General features: G+C 37.3%; 2 protein-coding genes across 7 annotated transcripts in view; both read right to left on the reverse strand.

Moving 5' to 3' along the window:
• Ugp2 (UDP-glucose pyrophosphorylase 2) overlaps positions 1-16747 on the reverse strand; it is a 185688-nt gene that overhangs the window by 43299 nt on the left and 125642 nt on the right. The window contains exon 1 of one of the 6 annotated variants that reach the window (XM_046422989.1): positions 10113-10221. The exons of 2 other annotated variants lie outside the window; for them this stretch is intronic. In XM_046422989.1, coding sequence (XP_046278945.1) covers positions 10113-10206 — 94 coding nt within the window. In that variant the 5' untranslated portion in view covers positions 10207-10221. Of the gene's footprint in view, positions 1-8653; positions 8715-8877; positions 9170-9832; positions 10030-10112; positions 10222-16747 lie in introns of those variants that run through there. 3 more of the 6 variants (XM_046423022.2, XM_046423013.2, XM_046422996.1) reach the window with 3 other exon arrangements.
• On the reverse strand, positions 11274-16747 carry LOC124078289 (large ribosomal subunit protein eL42-like). The gene has a single exon (XM_046423044.2). The coding sequence runs from the start codon at positions 15846-15848 to the stop codon at positions 15528-15530; it is 321 nt and encodes a 106-aa protein (XP_046279000.1). The 5' UTR covers positions 15849-16747; the 3' UTR covers positions 11274-15527.

Genomic DNA, 16747 nt, shown 5'->3' on the forward strand with positions numbered 1-16747 from the left:
TGGTTCTTCCCTGCTTTCCCTACACATTACAACCAAATACCAAAATAGTCTAATTGAATCATTACAATTCCATTCACTGCTTTCCATTTCCATTACTAGTACTTTAATTCCTCTAGCATTTTCACTCTCCTGGTCATGACAAAAGACATTTTCTCACTAGTCTGTCTACTATTGTACAACAGATTTCTAACCAGTCTGCCTACTGCTCTAATCTGGTGGTGCCATAACAGAATGTATTGATCCTCATCAAATCACTTCTCTTCCTCATTTGATGGGATTTTCAGGGCCTACTGAAATAAATACAAATCCCTTATCTAGGCATCTTTAAAAGCAAAGCTGAAGTACCTTTTCCAGTAACTAAAACTAATGAAAGTGCTATAAAAATGATCAAAAGCTGCAATTTCCTACTTTTTTTTTTGACTTCTTGAATAGTGCTCCAAAAACTTTAATTTGCACACAAAACATCTGAAGGGCTTGTTAAAACACAGATTCCTAGGCAAGCTCCCAAAGATGCTGACTCAGTAGGTGTGAGGTAGGGAGAATATGCATTTCAAATAAGCATACATTGTCAGTTCTGCTTTGAGTAGCTCTGATAAAGATTATATTCCATTTATCTTAATGTTTATAGAAACCGTGTTCCTTGTACTTTTTCCTGCCCCAACACTCTGTAATCTACTATATACCCCAAAGTCCATATGTTTCAAAGACGGCACCAGGCCCAGGTTGGTCTAAAGCCCTCCTAGTGATTAGTTTAAGCAGGAAACACAATATGATTCTGGCCAGTGAGCCTCAAGAGTATAAGTTCGGGTGGGGAGGGGGGATAGTAGAGGATAGGAAAGGCAGCAGAACACAACAGACACTAGTATGGCAATATGTAAATCAATGGATGTGTAACTGATGTGATTCTGCAATCTGTATATGGGGTAAAAATGGGAGCTCATAACCCACTTGAATCAAAGGGTGAAATATGATATATCAAGAACTATGTAATGTTTTGAACAACCAACAATAAAAAATTTAAAAAAAAAAAAAGAGTATAAGTTCAACAAAGGACTTTGGAGAAACAAGTTCCTCATTGAAAAAGAGATACAGGAGGAAAAAAAATGAGAAAAACTCCATATGAATGCTTAATAAATGCTTTTTGATAACAACAACTATAGAATATCAGGCTTTTTAGAACTGGTATAGCACTGAACATGCAGAACTATGCACTAATCAAGTTTTTTTGTTTTCTTGTTTTTTGTTTTTTTTTTTTTGCTAATCACACATTGCTTACCTTATTTAACATCCAAAACAAAAACTTATTTTAAAAACTGTCACAACTGATACATAAAACAGACTTCCCATTAATAATTAAAACTAACCATGCTTTCATGCAAAAGAATTAGTTCTTAAAAATCTCAAAAAAGGGGCTGGGTTGTAGCTCAGTGGTTTGATACTCAGCATCACATAAAAAAATGGCACCAATTTCTTTTAAAAAAATAAAGGTATTATGTCCATATACAACTAAAATATTTTTTAAATCTCAGAAATAAAGAAAATATCACTTTTGGAAAACAGAAGAGATTTGTTAAATAATTATTAAGTTCAATGGGTAAGAAAGTCACAACAAGGGTACTGTCACACTCATTTGTTGAGAAGGAAAAGAGGTACAACATAAAATCACCACCAAGGACTAAAGAATTAATCGGTTGCTCTATAACTTGATTTATGTGCATTAGATAAAACTTTTAAGTTTAAAAGGGCTTTAAAGTCAGTGAATCCAATTTCTTATTCTGGAGAAGAAGAAACAGGGGGCCAGAGATGCTGATTTGCCTAAGAACAACAGTGGTAGTGCCAAACTGGAAAGCCAAGCCCTGTTGCCTGGCGCCTGCTTCTCCTTTTACTGGCAGAAGGTCTCTCCTCTTTACTACCTCCAGGTGTATGCCACCAAATCTGAATGAAAACTCAACTATGATTAGTACGTGAAGTTATTATGTGACATGAAGTTACCATGTGACATTAATATCACAAATTAGAATAAGCATTCTCTTATTGCATCTTATATTCGAATTTTCCTTAAATATTTTTTTTGTTTCCTGAGCAATGAGAAAAAAAAATCAAAAAAAAGCTTTTCTGCACTTTATAAATATTTTATTACAAAGGCTAAGTATTTCACCATTGGCACAAGTGAATCCAAAATAGTGCATATATCTTTGTTATTCCATTTGCCTATACTCTTTGGAAGTTTTAAAATTCTAAGCAGATGTATAACCCAAATGCCACATTAGCTTCTGCCAGGGCAGCAACTAGAGAAAACAAACTCAATTACTTTGTCTGCAGGTCGTTGTGACCAAGGAGCAAGTGAAGCTAGTGTTAAAAAACATGACCACTAAAATAGTGTTCTAGGGGCTGGAGTTGTGGCTCAATGGTAGAGCACTTGCCTAGCATGTGTTAGGCACTGGGTTCCATTCTTAGCACCGCATATAAATAAATGAATAAAAATAAAGGTCCATCAACATCTAAAATAAAAATATTAAAAAAATAAAATAGTCTTCTACAATTTGATGACTAGCAAGTGAAAAAGTAGACTAAGCACATTATGACTATTTCAGGTCCATGAATATAATGGATTTTTTTATTTTAAGATAAAAGTGAACTCAAAGAGAAACAGGAAAACTCTCTTGACTTACATAGGAAAAACTAACAAAAAAATCTAGAAATGTTTTGGGGAAAATGAAACATTGTGTTGTTCATGTAAGTTAACTTATATAACACAGCCAACTTCTCCATGGTTCTCAAAAACAATCCTTAATTGTCAAAATGGTTTGGGGGCACAATCAATATCTTTTGGCAATGACTGAGAAAAATAAACAATGGAACTATTGGCAGAGGCAGAATTTGAGTCCCAGACAATTCTTTACAACAAACTAAAGGAGATGCCTGCATCACCAATCAAGAGTACTGGGAAACAGTTTTTAAATGGAGTATTATTTCCTTTCCATAAAAGGTGCCTAATCAAAAAACAAAGTTTAATCTTCTTTCAATAGCTCAGGAAGCCAATATCCCAAGAACTTAATAAGTTATTAATAGAAAGATACATGCCCAGTAGAATTTTAGAGATCTAAAAAATATGGTTTCAATTAATAGTCACTATGCCCAGGGCCATTCACCAAATTACTATGACCAAGATGTCCACAACTCCAACAGTATTACTGCAAGTTCAAAATAAGATATTTTAGGGAGGAAATTATAGGTTATATAAAAAGGGCAACAGTCTTTAGAAAACTTCCAGTGTCTAAAGAATCCAAAGCAATCAAAACGGTAGTAAATAAATCACATTTCTAAGCCCATATTAAATTCCAAACCCTCAAAGAACCTCCCATAAAAGTTTGTGTTTTTTTAATATTGTTGGAATTTACTCCAATGGTATAAATGCAATGATATAAATACCCTTTTCTCCAATGATATAAATAATATCAGAATCAACAGCTTATAGAAAGATAGTATAGCTAACTCTCATTTTCAAAGGTGAGAGTTTTAACTTTCAAGTATTGGTTTATATATTAACTTTTCAGTAATTAATAAGTCTTTCAGAGAACTCATAATACCCACATTTCTGCAAAAAGTATCAAATACAATTTGGTGAAAACTGGAAAACTATGGTATCTTGTATTTTTCATCTAGAACATTTTTTAATTAGGCCAACTAAATAGTCCTCACAAAAACTAAGTACCCCATTACTTTAATTAATTATAAAAGTTGCTACAATTCATCTCTGAAGAAAAATAACAGAAAGAATGGTCCCATAAAGTACTATTGTTTAAAAACAAACAAAAAACTACCAAACTCCTCAATGTATCTTCACAATATAAAAATGGACTTCCAAGAAGTGAACAAGTTACTATTTATTTCTGTGATGTTCCTTGTTATTTTTTTTTTCCTTTAGTAGGCTTTTACAAATGAAAATCATCCCTCTTATTAGAAGAAAGCTGACTTAGTAAGAACAAGGAAAATTTACCCACAAAGACTACACAGTCCATGATGGAAACAGTTTATAAAGTTTTTATCAGCTCAATGCTTCACTTCAAATTTCTTTTAATTTTACATTTATAACTCTGACTAGGAATTGAACTAAATTCCTTTCTCTAGCAACATAATAAATCCTGAACTACAACTTCAAAAATTGATGGGTATGTCTTAGTTATTACTTTGCTGGTGCTAGTCCTGACTCAAATCCATGCCACAATCCCCCTGAATTAAAAGTGTCCTAGTCATTAAAAAATCAGCAATAGGCTAAATTTGGTTTTAGGATTTGAGAAGAACCAGGCCAAGGCCTGACTTCAACAATCAGGCCCCCAAATACTTCTCATCCTTGTATTCATCTGAGCCCCTTCCAGTTATAATTAGCTCAGTAATCTTCCCTGGATAGCTGCCATCTACCAAGCAGGAATTACCAAAAGAATCACAAAAAGAATTCCAACAAATGGGACAGTTAATAGGCTTTAAATATTTTTTAAGTGACCCAGAGGTACTGAGATGGCTTTCCCTGAAATATAGGAAAGTACCTTAATTTCAGAACAATAAGAGACATTTTACAGAACTTATACAGATAATGGTACTTCAAAATAGTTTTTTAAAATGCCTCTAGTATTACAGTTATAATACAGTACATAATATGGCATGAGCTAGCTAGACAACATTAATTCCTTCACTATAAGTTTAAAAATATGGGGATATAACTCTCAGAACTTTTTAAAAGTAAAATTGCAAATGGCACCCACTAACAAACCTGGCAAAAAGCCACAACTACTGATGACCTCCAGTACCTCTGAATGGCACAAGCTAGAAAAGAGATATTGCTCACATTTATTTAGAATAACTGGAGGCCCTACAACAATCCCTGGGACAGGAAAAAACTGGAGCTGGCAGGCAAAGAGTGACTTGAAGACAGAATACACTAACTAGGAATTATTCAGCAGATCCAGTAAAGAAGGGTCTTCCTGTGAGAAAGAACCTTAGGAATCTGAGAAACACAAACTTGGTAAGATGGCCAAAGAATAAAATACTTGGGGCTCTCCTGCCTATCAACATTAAGAATTTTTATTAACTGAACATTTCCAGCTAACAGCTTATGGTCAAAGTGCTTAAAGATAGAAATGTGCAACTTTCCCATAAAGTACATTGCCTGGATTTAGAGGAAAAGATTTAAGCCAAGCACAGCAATTTCATGCTCTATGATATTTAAAAACACATGTACACAACACATAGTTAATAATATTCAGATGAGATAAATTTTTCAATTGCCCACCATGAGGATACACCAGAAATTCCAATACAGTGTACTGCACATAGCACTAAATTTTTGGTTGACTAGATTGAAATAAAACTCTCACCAACTTGAAATGACACTCTCCAAGCTTTACCCTATCCACCTCTACCTACCCCTGCACTTTTTCTTTCTTTCTTTCTAAACATATCAACTCCTAAGTGCCCAGACCTGAACAATGAACCTGGAATAGGAAAATAAAGAGTTGTCATACCTGCAATACTGTTTATTTCTGCTGATGACAGGTGGTCATAATCTGGTAGCAATGCTGATAGGCCACCATCATCTTTTTAGGGAAAAAAGAATTCCCTAGCCAACTAATGTGCCTAGCACATTTGCATAATCAATATCCAGTGTTTGTTTTTGGTGCTGGGGATTGAACCCAGTAACTTGAGCATGCTGAACATGTGCTCTACCACTGAGCTATACTCCAAGTCCAATACCCATTTTTTATGTAAGTAGAAACTGGAGTTCAGAAAAGTTCTGTCAAAGATCACCTGTTAGTAATAGGACTCAAACCTAAGTCCATACACTTATCTCTTTCTCACCATTTATGTAATCTGAGGTGTTATAAAAGTACAACCAAAAATGTAAGCTAACCTCCTAAGTAGTAATGGGAAGTATTGAGTTGTATGTTTCTTGTTTATTACCTACAACAAATTCTTCTAGAGCATCCACTACTCATTAGACACTATATTCCCCCAAACTATATAAAATTATCTTTGCTGACAGAAAACAAATGTCTAATTGGAGAAACAGGCCATTTCTATAGTTTTTAATGTAAGAAGCAACAAAATAAGATATTGGAAAGGACAAGGGTTTTAGATACATTCATATGAAAATTTCAGTTCTTCTTACTAACTGTGAACTTTGGACACAACAAGTAACTTTCATCAGCTATAAAGTGGTGATAAAAAAAAAATCTATATCTTAGGGCACTTAAATTTAGATGAGACAAAATACGCAAGTAGTTAGGGGTCTAACATTATTTCCCCAATGAAGTTACACACACTTAAGTACCAATAAGCAGAAAGTTTTACACAAAAATCAAAGAATTTGATTTGCTTTTCAAAAATTCAAAACCAAAAATCCCAAACCCTGACACCTGACTACTGATGTGTGAAGACACTGTGCAATTAGCCAATTAGGGTATCATTTATAACAGCAGCAGTTAAACATACAGAAGACTCACACCTGAAGCACAAAATTTAAACAGTAAACAGGGGCACAATCATGTTTAAAAAGTAAATAGGGGTCATTTTTTTTTAAAACAAAACTGCCAGTTAAAAAGGTAACTTACTACCAGGACTGGGATTGTGGCTCAATGATAGAGCACTCACCTAGCATGTGTGAGGCACTGGAATCAATTCTCAGCACCACTTAAAAAATAAAGGTATTGTGTCTATCTACAACTTAAAAAAAATTTTTTTTAACTTTCCTCTTACTGAAAAATATACTTATTTTATATATTTATTATATATAAATTATATATATATACTTATTTATATACTGTTATAAATAAAAAATAAAAAGGTGCCGGGTGCGGTGGCACACACTTGTACTCCCAGTGGCTCAGAAGGCTGAGGCAGGAGGACTGCCAAGTTCAAAGCCAGCCTCAGCAAAAACTAGGTGCTAAGCAACTCAGTGAGACCCTATCTCTAAATAAAATACAAAATAGGGCTGGGGATGTGGCTCAGTGGTTGAGTATCCATGAATTCAAACTCCAGTACCCAAAAAATAAAAATTAAAAAATTATTAAAAAAAAAAAAAGGTAACTACCATTTAAGGTAAAAGTGAATGACAAATAAATGCAATGTGGTATCTTGGACTGAATCATAGGAACAGTAACCTGAATGAAGCCTACAGTTTAGTTAGTAGTAATGCATGTATGTTAATTTCTTAGTTTAACTGACCAATGTACAACTATTCTATAGATGTAGACAAAATCCAAAGTAAAAAGCTTATTTTTAAAAGGTGGATGACAAAGCAATGACAGATACACACAGCCACTGTTAGGTATTACCTCTTGATTTAGAATTTAAGAACAGTTAGCCTTAAGAGCAAAGGTCATTACAGTATACTGATTTTGCAAGCTATTTTAAAATATATGGAATATCTTGAGTTTAATGATATTCCTTTCTTAAAAAATAATTTTTAAAAATTTCTTTTGTAGTTATAGATGGACAGAATGCCTTTGTTTATTTTTATGTGGTGCTGAGGATCGATCGAACCCAGTGCCTCACACATGCCAGGTAAGCGCTCTGCCAGAGACTTCAGCCCCAGCCTATATTCCTAACTTTTAAAGAGAAGGGACTTGTCTTTTTCCTAGCGTTCTTGCTTAAAACACTGAGTTTACGGTATTGAATACTGTCACTGTTACAAACCAGTAAAAGTTTCTAAGTTATCTCTGCTTTTCTAATCTCGAATAAGACAATTATTCAATCAGAACATAAAGAAGCATTTCTCACCACATATAAGGTATAATATGAATTTGAAAGTCTAATGATAAGTGACATTTCCGAGTTTGGTGCTGAAGGCAGGCACAGGTCCCATCTGTTTCCATAACACAGATTCTCTTAATCTATTACCCAAAACTGAAAATAAGAGTTAATAAAGTGATGTAGAACTCACTAGGGAATTTTTATTTCCAGGGCCAAATGATGGACATTAATACCACAACTTTTTAAATAAAGTACATGGACATTTGTTGAGAATCATATTAAGTGACTCTGAACTTTACTAGCTATGTTCAGCAAGATGGCTGATGCTTTCACCAGCTGGGGTCTGCAAAGAAAGGGTTTACTTGCATACCAGAAGGCAAATCCTATACTACAAATTGGTGAAAGAGGTTTAAAGCAGCATTAAGTTCAACGTGTACACCACACACATATAATCACATGAACAAGTATGCTCAGCTCAGCTGATGGGCATTTTCTAACGCTTTAATATACATGTGATTTAGAGGGCAATTTTCAAATTTCAAAGAAATCTTAATAATCTTTTCTTATTTCAAAGAAGGAAAAAATAAACACAGCAATGCAGCAAAGTCATTTCTCCAGCTGAAATGACCTCCAGCTTCTATGGGCTACTCCCGGTTTCGCAATAAATGAATCTGAGACTCAACCCACGTACACACAAACAGCAGAAGCAAGGAACACTAAAGCTTTCTCAAGTCCTGGAAAACACACCTGCTTCCCCCCACCCTCCAAGTTCCCCTTCCCTTCCGCCCCATACACAGTTACCTTGACATCGACCCCCCAAAAGAACGAGGAAGAGAGAACAGCGAACGAAATCCTGTTTTAAATCATTTGCGGTCACAATCCGGGGAGCCAGAGTACTACTAACCTGATTTCAGGGAGGCAGAACTAAACCCAAGAAGGCACCGGGGCATAGTATACGTATCTGAACCGCCAACCCAGCTAACTGCTCAAGGAAGCTCAGATGTCAATTTACCGAAAAGGTTCTGGCAAATGGTATCTCAAATGAACAGTTCCACCCACCAACCTCCCGATTGCTAGTACCCATATTCGACTGAAGCAACCCGGGAGATAAGAAGCAACATGCCTTACCTTGTACAAATCTCGACATTTTAAGGTTTTATTAAAATATTCTGGCTTATATATTTTTTTTTAATTTCTAGAGGAGTCTCGCTATAGGGCAGGTCTCTCTTCCTCCTCCCCTGCTTTTACCAACCGACGTGTTCTTGCTCCTCGAATGTTTGGATACTTAAGGGAGTATTCATTCAAAGCGGTTAAAAAAAAAAAAAACCCTTCCCCAATTCCAAAAGACGGAAACTTGGTGCGACGGAGTCTGCCTAGAACTCCTGGCTACACTGCGCTCCTGACACAAACCAGGGCCAGCTGGAGACTCCCGGAAAAGGTAAAAACCACACGAACTTAAATTTCATCAATGAAAGAGGCGGACCCAGAGCAGCTATTTCACCGCCCCTCGGTCCCCACGCCCTCTGGGGCTGGACTGCAGCAGACACCAAGGGCCGCGCCCCCGCGGGCCCCCTCCCCAGCGCCACCGTCCAGCCACTGGCGGGTTCCCCGGAAAATCTTAGCCAACAGTGGCTCCGGCCCGAGCAAGGGTCAGGGAGGCGCGTGAGGCCGGCAAACCGGGCGATGCAACCATTTTTACCAGCCCATAAATATCCTGGGACCAGGAGGCGCTGTGAATTCCGCACTCGGGCAAGCCAAGTGACCCGGGCCTCTCGGTATCCGCCTTCTCGCCCGGAGCAGCAAAAGCGGCTGCGGCTTTTTTCCAGGGAGACAGAAGGCTACGCCGTCCCTCCCCCCAGGACACTAAGAGACCCCGGGCTAGCGGCGACCTGTGCACCCGCCTGGGACTCCCCAGGGAAGGCCCCCCACCCTTCCTGCATATTCTTTTCCCGAATTCGGCCTCGGGGACCACACAGCGGATGAGGAACTGGGTTCTACACCTCTCGGAGAGGGAAACGCACATCCCCCCGGGGGTCAACAGAAGTCCAACTCCGCCCCTTCCCCAGCCGCCAGCAAGACCCACCTTCCCGTCTTCCTTCAGCCGCTGGGAAATTGGGGGCGTTTATGGCGCCCCGGGAAGAAGACTCGCAGGCTGAATGTCACCTCTGAGGCACCCTTCTCTCTCCCTCTTTTCCCTCACACATGCACACCTTGGGTCCTTCGCTAGCAATCGCAGCCCAGTTGATGACCCCCTTTACCCACCCGACTGCGGGATCCCGGCACCCAAAACCCCCACTTTCTCCCAAACACCTCCCCTCCCCCTCCATTCACAGCAGCCCCCCTCAATGCGGAAATGTACCTACCAAGCAGACCGACATGCGCAGCCGCCAGTCCGGAGCTGAGGTTAACGCAGGGCCTGGCCAATGAGACTTGCGGAGGTGGCAGGGGGCGGGGCATTTGCAGCCTGTGCCGCCTGAGGGAGCCCAGCGTGGGCGGGCGCTGTAGCGGGCGCGGGAATCCCGCGCGTGGAAGCCGCGCCTGTAGTAGTGGTAGGGCAAAGGCTATTTGCCCAGTAACACTTCCTGTCTTCTACGTATACTTCAGCAAAGGAGAGAACGTAAGCACCAGAGGATATTTTTTTCAGTTAGTAAAAAATGCCCCTCCTTACCAAGAATTGAAGAAACCTGGGAGGACGGAGCTAGAACTTGCCAAAGCAGCTTCTCAAACCGAGAGCCCTGAACCTTCTCTTTAGACCCTAACTCTACTCAACGCGTCTGGTTTGAGAAGGGTGAAGATGCGTTCAGAAATAAGCAGCGGGATGTGTGTGGCCTAACAAGAGCAGGGCTTTAGGAGTCAAGGCTCCCTCACCAGGATCACTACTATCTCCCTTGCCCCATCCTATCCTTGTGGAGATTTGTGTTGTAATAGGCCTTTACTTTTCTGATCAATGTGGAAATGGCTCAAGTTATCATCAAAAGAGATGCTTTCCTTTTGGTAGATCCTTGAAGTCCTCAAAGAGAATGTTAAACAATGGAATGTTGACTCTAGCCTGGGGACTGTGATAGGGAGCTCCAAATCACACCTGGTATTACTAACCCCACCTACGTGTGGGGTTAAGTGTCTCCAATAAATCAAGTACTTCCAAAAGAATCTAAGACTTTGGGCAACATTATTCAACAATGGTAAAGTGAGAAATTTTAAATGATTCATTCTCTAAACAAAGGAACTTTATAATTTTTTTTTAGTTCCACACATTCATATGGAAATGTTCTTAAAACAACACAAAAGACCAGTGAGCATTGGTACTGTTTCTTTTCTTTTTTTTTTTTTTTTTTTTTTAGATTTTTTTTTTTAAAGAGAAAGAGGGAGGGGGAGAGAGAGAGAGAATTTTAATATTTATTTTTTAGTTTTCGGCGGACACAACATCTTTCTTTGTGGTGCTGAGGATCAAACCCTGGCCGCACATATGCCAGGCAAGCATGCTACCGCTTGAGCCACATCCCCAGCCCCAGTACTGTGTTTCTTAATGAGGAATCCAAAGAGAGTACATCCAGAATCTCTCAGTTATAAAACTAATTACCCCCAAATGAGACCAGAGAAGTATCTAAACTACAACTTACTAACAGCATTGGAGACGTCTTAGAATTTCTACGTCTTTTGTTAATAGTACAGAAATTATTCCAGCCCTGAATGAACTGCATTTATCAATTAAGAATCAAATACTACCAAAAATTAAGGATCCCCCCCAAGGGTTACTTAGCCTATTGTCCCCATAAGGGACAATGAAGAGTCTCTTAATATACAAGGGTTACGAATGATCAATTGTTTTCTACCTTCACTGATGATTACGGGAAAGGAAATAGTTTTTAATGGCAGCAAAAGTGCTTAGTAATTCCCAAGAATGACATCTTGATTTATGAGTGATTATATATCAAGATATAGTACCAAAGGATGTTGTATATTAATGCCTCAAGAAATCCCCAAAAAAGGAGCTATTCATTTTTAGTGTTTATAAACACTAAGAGAAGTCGCTCTCTAGAAGCCATATTCCCAAATATTACTTTCAAATAATGTCCTGCTAATGGAATTTCTTTATACAGAGACTTAAATTTAGAACCCTTGAAGTCTTTGTAAAACAGCTTCCTACCCCCCCCAGAGAACTAATTCTTCAAGACCATGGAGCCATGGCATGCTTAAAGGCAATTGCCTATTTCTCCTCATACAATTCAGCCCCTGAAAAATTACCTACTCTGGGTATGTCTCTCTGTATGTGTTTTTAATTTTTTTTCATATATACTATTATGTAATATCCCTACAGGGTACAAACCTTTGCAGAAACCTTGGGAGGGACAATCTCAAGAAGGATGAAAATGGAAGGCTAGGAAGAAGTATGTGAGCAGGGATAAGGAGTTGGAATGAGATGGATTGCAAACTAAAAAGAAGCCTGCAAGCCAATTTTTCTCGACCATATGCTACCATCCAAGGATGATATAAATTCTGCCTCTAATTTTCTTCATTCCTCTTTCTACTTCCCCATAGAAACATGAGAAAATTCAGATTGGTTTAACCAGTCTAGTGTCCTGGGATGTAATATAACCTCACCATATCTTTTTCCTTTTCTCTAGATAAGAACTTTCTATCAACAACAAGAAAACAATATCTGCTGCCATATTTCTGAGCATTCTTTTTTTGTGCCTGTTTAGATTTAGTGCTAGACATAGTGGCACACAGCAAGCAATCCATTAGTATATATTGAATGACCATTTTAGTGCCACTAAATCTTTTTAACTCACAGTATTGTATCCTGCTCTTTACTCTCTGGGAACCATAAATAAAACATTTTTGGAGGAAAAGATTTTTAAGTTTCAGTTATTTCCTCCCAGAATTTAAACCTAGTCCAAAGTATAAGAATACAATAATAACAGCAAATACAATGCCTTGGTGACTTTACAGTAAGTTTTGCTAACTCTCCACCTTTAGCATTATCTAGTAAGAGGTGGTTTAGAAATTGCTAAAATATGAAATAAGTATACAAGTCAGCAATGTGTGTGATCTTTTATTTTTTTCTTAACTACCCTTCCCTATCCTCTCAAGAAAATAAAATAGTACATTATTTTTTTTGAGGAAACATGTCATAGACATAAAATTTTCTATGTCATGCCCAAAGTGTTGCGCCAAGAGACCAGGCAACAATTATCTACTGGACTGCTGCCCACACTCAATATTGACTCCATCTAAAATCCTAGGCCACCCACATGAAAGAAGCAAAAGGGACTACTGTTTTGTCAGCAGATGCCAGTTACTGACTAGATTTAACAATAGGGCACTCTGCTTGAATCAAAAGGTAACCAAACAGGGCTTACTGTAAAAGATACCAAATTATACCTATGAGATGGACTGCTGATGAACAAGTAATCTAAAAATGAATGGGGTTTCCAAATACTTGAGGAAGAGAAAGACTACATTCTTTCCTGTTGCCAACACCCTGTTGGTAATGAATCAGGAAGTTTGCTGAAACAAGTTTTGAATTTAAATTGTGACATGTCCTTCCATTTGTTCACAGTGTGATTTTTAAATTATATTTGAGAGTTATATAACTTTTATATCAAAACAGTATCAATTATTTCAAACTGAGTTGCTTTAAAAAAAAGGAGTTATTTCATATTACTGATAGCTATCTGAAGAGTTGATAAGCCTTTCTTCTCAGTGGTTTTAAGTCATTAGGCTCAAAAGAATGCAGTTTAACCACAATACACATTATCTCATTCACATTTATCAATAATTTCCCTCTAGGTTTTCCTTTAAGAGTTGAAGAAGGGGGCTGGGGATGTGGCTCAAGCGGTAGCGCGCTTGCCTGGCATGCGTGCTGCCCGGGTTCGATCCTCAGCACCACATACAAACAGAGATGTTGTGCCCGCCGAAAACTAAAAAATGGATATTAAAAAATTCTCTCACTCCTTCTCTCTCTGTCTCTCACACTCTCTTAAAAAAAAAGAATTGAAGAAGGCAGGTCCTTGCTATGTCTTCTGGTGGTTCTGTCCTGCATGTTCTCCAGGGGACAGTGTTGGTGAGAAGTAGTGATGCCATTGTTTTATTTCAGCCATGTGCCACACTATACCTTCAGATCCCCTTCTGATTATAGAGGCAGAGAATTATTTTACTTCAGTGACTAGGCCAGAAATAAACATAAAAAACATATTATATACTTTTTAATAAGCATGGATCATTATGTGAACACAGTTTAGAAATATAAAAAGAAAACTCAATAAGAAATAACACATATCTTACTAAAGTCCTAAGACAGAACAAATATTCTACTTTACTGTAGTGATATATGTACAGATAATGAGGTTACTTATTATTGACTTTGAAATCCTCATAGAGAAGAGCTGTGAAATAGACGAGATTTCAGTTTAATCCTATTTTTTCCTCTTCTTTCAACTATATTCAAGATTCCCTGTTGTGCTTTCCATCAAATGACTTTTGATAGTTTTCCAAATATCTCTGCCGCTGGTCTAGCTTATTAAGTTTCCTGCCACTGGGAAGCAAAGGATAAAGAATTTCTATTTCCTAACTTAGTCTTAGGGAATTCATTTTAAGCATTTTATACCTACCACCATAACTAAATATTACAGAGAAGATTCTCAGTACTGTTCTTTGGATGAAGCTTAGATAATTAAGTAATTATATGTCATTAAATGAGAAATATGATTAGAAAATAAAAAGTAATGGTGTTTCCTCTTTAGAATGAAAAAGAAGAAGAATGTTATATAGAGAGAAAAGACCACAGGAAAAAAATGTGATATATTAACATCAAGTTCTGGTGTCATTTTATATTAAATTTTAATTTTTTAATTTCACTAGAGGTACATATCTTTTTTTAAAAAAAATCCAAATACAGTAATACCAAACTGCACATAATGAAGAGCAGTATTCTCCTGCCCTGCTTGTCTTTATTTCAAACCTATACCCTAGAGGCAACCATTTTTCATCTGATAGTTACTGCTATATTTCTAAACGTTTATATTGCATTATGCTTCTTAAATTACATTTCTTTGGTTTCTTGATTTTAGGCATTATATTTTGGCTTCCTATCATAATAGATAAGGACTTAGTTCACACCTCCAGTTTTTCTTTTCTGCATTTCTACTAGTTTTCTAAACTTGTAAAGCTATGTTTCCTAACCTTTTCATCATTATGACTCAGAGAATAAATTATAAAATTTATATAGCATATTGGGATAACTTAGAGAGAATTTTTGGACATTTATATTGGGCACATAAAGAATTATTTGCTTTATGGGGCTGGGGTTGTGGCTCAGTGGTAGAGCACTTGCCTACCATGTGTGAGGCACTGGGTTCAGTTCTCAGCACTGCATATAAATAAATGAATAAAATAAAGGTCCATCAACATCTAAAATTTTTTTAAAGAATTATTTGCTTTGTAAATGTATATAATGTTATGAAAATAAAAATGAATGCAAAGTAATAAAGAAAATATTAAATTTATATAAAACTCTAAGGTAAAATCTTTTCAAGTATATAAATGGGAAATTTGAACCTGTCTGAAGGAACATAACCCTTTTTAATCTGATTTTATGCTTGAATAGTTAGTTACACATAGTTTCTGATCAAGTTTTCCAATAATAACCTTTTCAAATTTTTGGTTGTCACTATGGTAGGCTAAATAACAATCTCCAAAGATATCTATTTTCTTTTTTTTTAAGTGAAGATAACCTCAACATTTTGTTATTTTCATAACAAAACAAACAATGAAGCTTAGAACTGCATCACTTGGTCCTTTCTCTTCTTATCTCCTCCTAGTTCAAAATGCTTGCATCTCTTAATAGCCAGCATTCTCTTAGATCTGCAGTTAGGCTCAACATACTCAAGCCTCAGCACAATCTTCTTTGTAGTTTTAGCCTTTTTCCTGAAAATTGGCTTAGTCTGCCCACCATAGCCATTCTGTTTCTTGTCATACTGCCTCTTTCCCTGTGCATACAGAGAATCCTTGCCTTTCTTGTACTGTGTCACTTTATGGGGTTGGTGTTTGCCACATTTCTTACAGAACATCTGGCGGGTCTTAGGAACTTTCATCATGTTTGTGAGAGCATTATTGGCAAGGAAAAAAAGCAAGACATCTATTTTCTAACCACTGGAACTTGTGAATGTCATCCTTTATGGTAGCAGGAATTTTGCAAATGTGATTAGAGATATTCAGATGGAGAAATTATCTTGGACCGTCTGGGTGGACCATAAATGTAACCACAAGTCACTCATAAAATATAGGCAGAGAAGATTTGAAGACAGGAAGAAGGCAGTGGGATGGTGGAAGCAGGGGGAGAAAAGGCGATGTCATGAAGGGCCATGAGCCAAGGAATGCCAATGTCCTCCCAAAACCAGAGAAGACAGTGGAGTCTCCTTGAGAACCTCCAGAGGTAGCACAACCTTGCAGACATTAGTTTACATCAAGAAAAACCTATTTGGGATTCATAAGAGCATGGGTATATGTTATAAGCCATGCATGGTCATATTTATATGTAGAAAACTAATATTGCTACTATTCATGAGAAACTTTGCACAAATAGGTGATAAAATTTGCAACCATTCAAAACTGTATGATGGTTGAAATTATATTCAGAGTCCAACAGATCATTCTCTTTCTTTTTAATTGACAGATGCAATGGAGAAATTGAGTGTGATAAGGCAAATGGATTTTTAATCCAGTTGAACTGTTTTCGAGAAAGTATTTTAAAATAATGATGAAGCTTTCATTTGTAAAATATTCATGCATTCTTGGATTAGTCAGACCAAAACTACTTTGGATGCTGTTAAAAGGATATGTCAACTGGAAACAATCAGAAGTATCTGGTGTCAGTGAGGTTAGAGTTTCAGAGCTACCACGGTTCCACCATCCAGGAGGTCCATTGCGGTTGGCAATCTATTGAGCACAGCCAAGGATGGTTGTGCTCCAGAAACCAGCTCCCAAGCACATTGCT

Source organism: Marmota monax, unplaced genomic scaffold, assembly GCF_021218885.2.
Source record: "Marmota monax isolate L192 unplaced genomic scaffold, Marmota_monax_Labrador192_F-V1.1 WCK01_AAM20220418_F8-fsc00015, whole genome shotgun sequence".
In the NCBI taxonomy this organism is placed as follows: Eukaryota; Metazoa; Chordata; class Mammalia; order Rodentia; family Sciuridae; genus Marmota; species Marmota monax.

Excerpts from the sequence above, each read along its gene's own strand:
- LOC124078289 (XM_046423044.2), bottom strand. The coding sequence starts at position 15,848 with ATGATGAAAGTTCCTAAGACCCGCCAGATGTTCTGTAAGAAATGTGGC.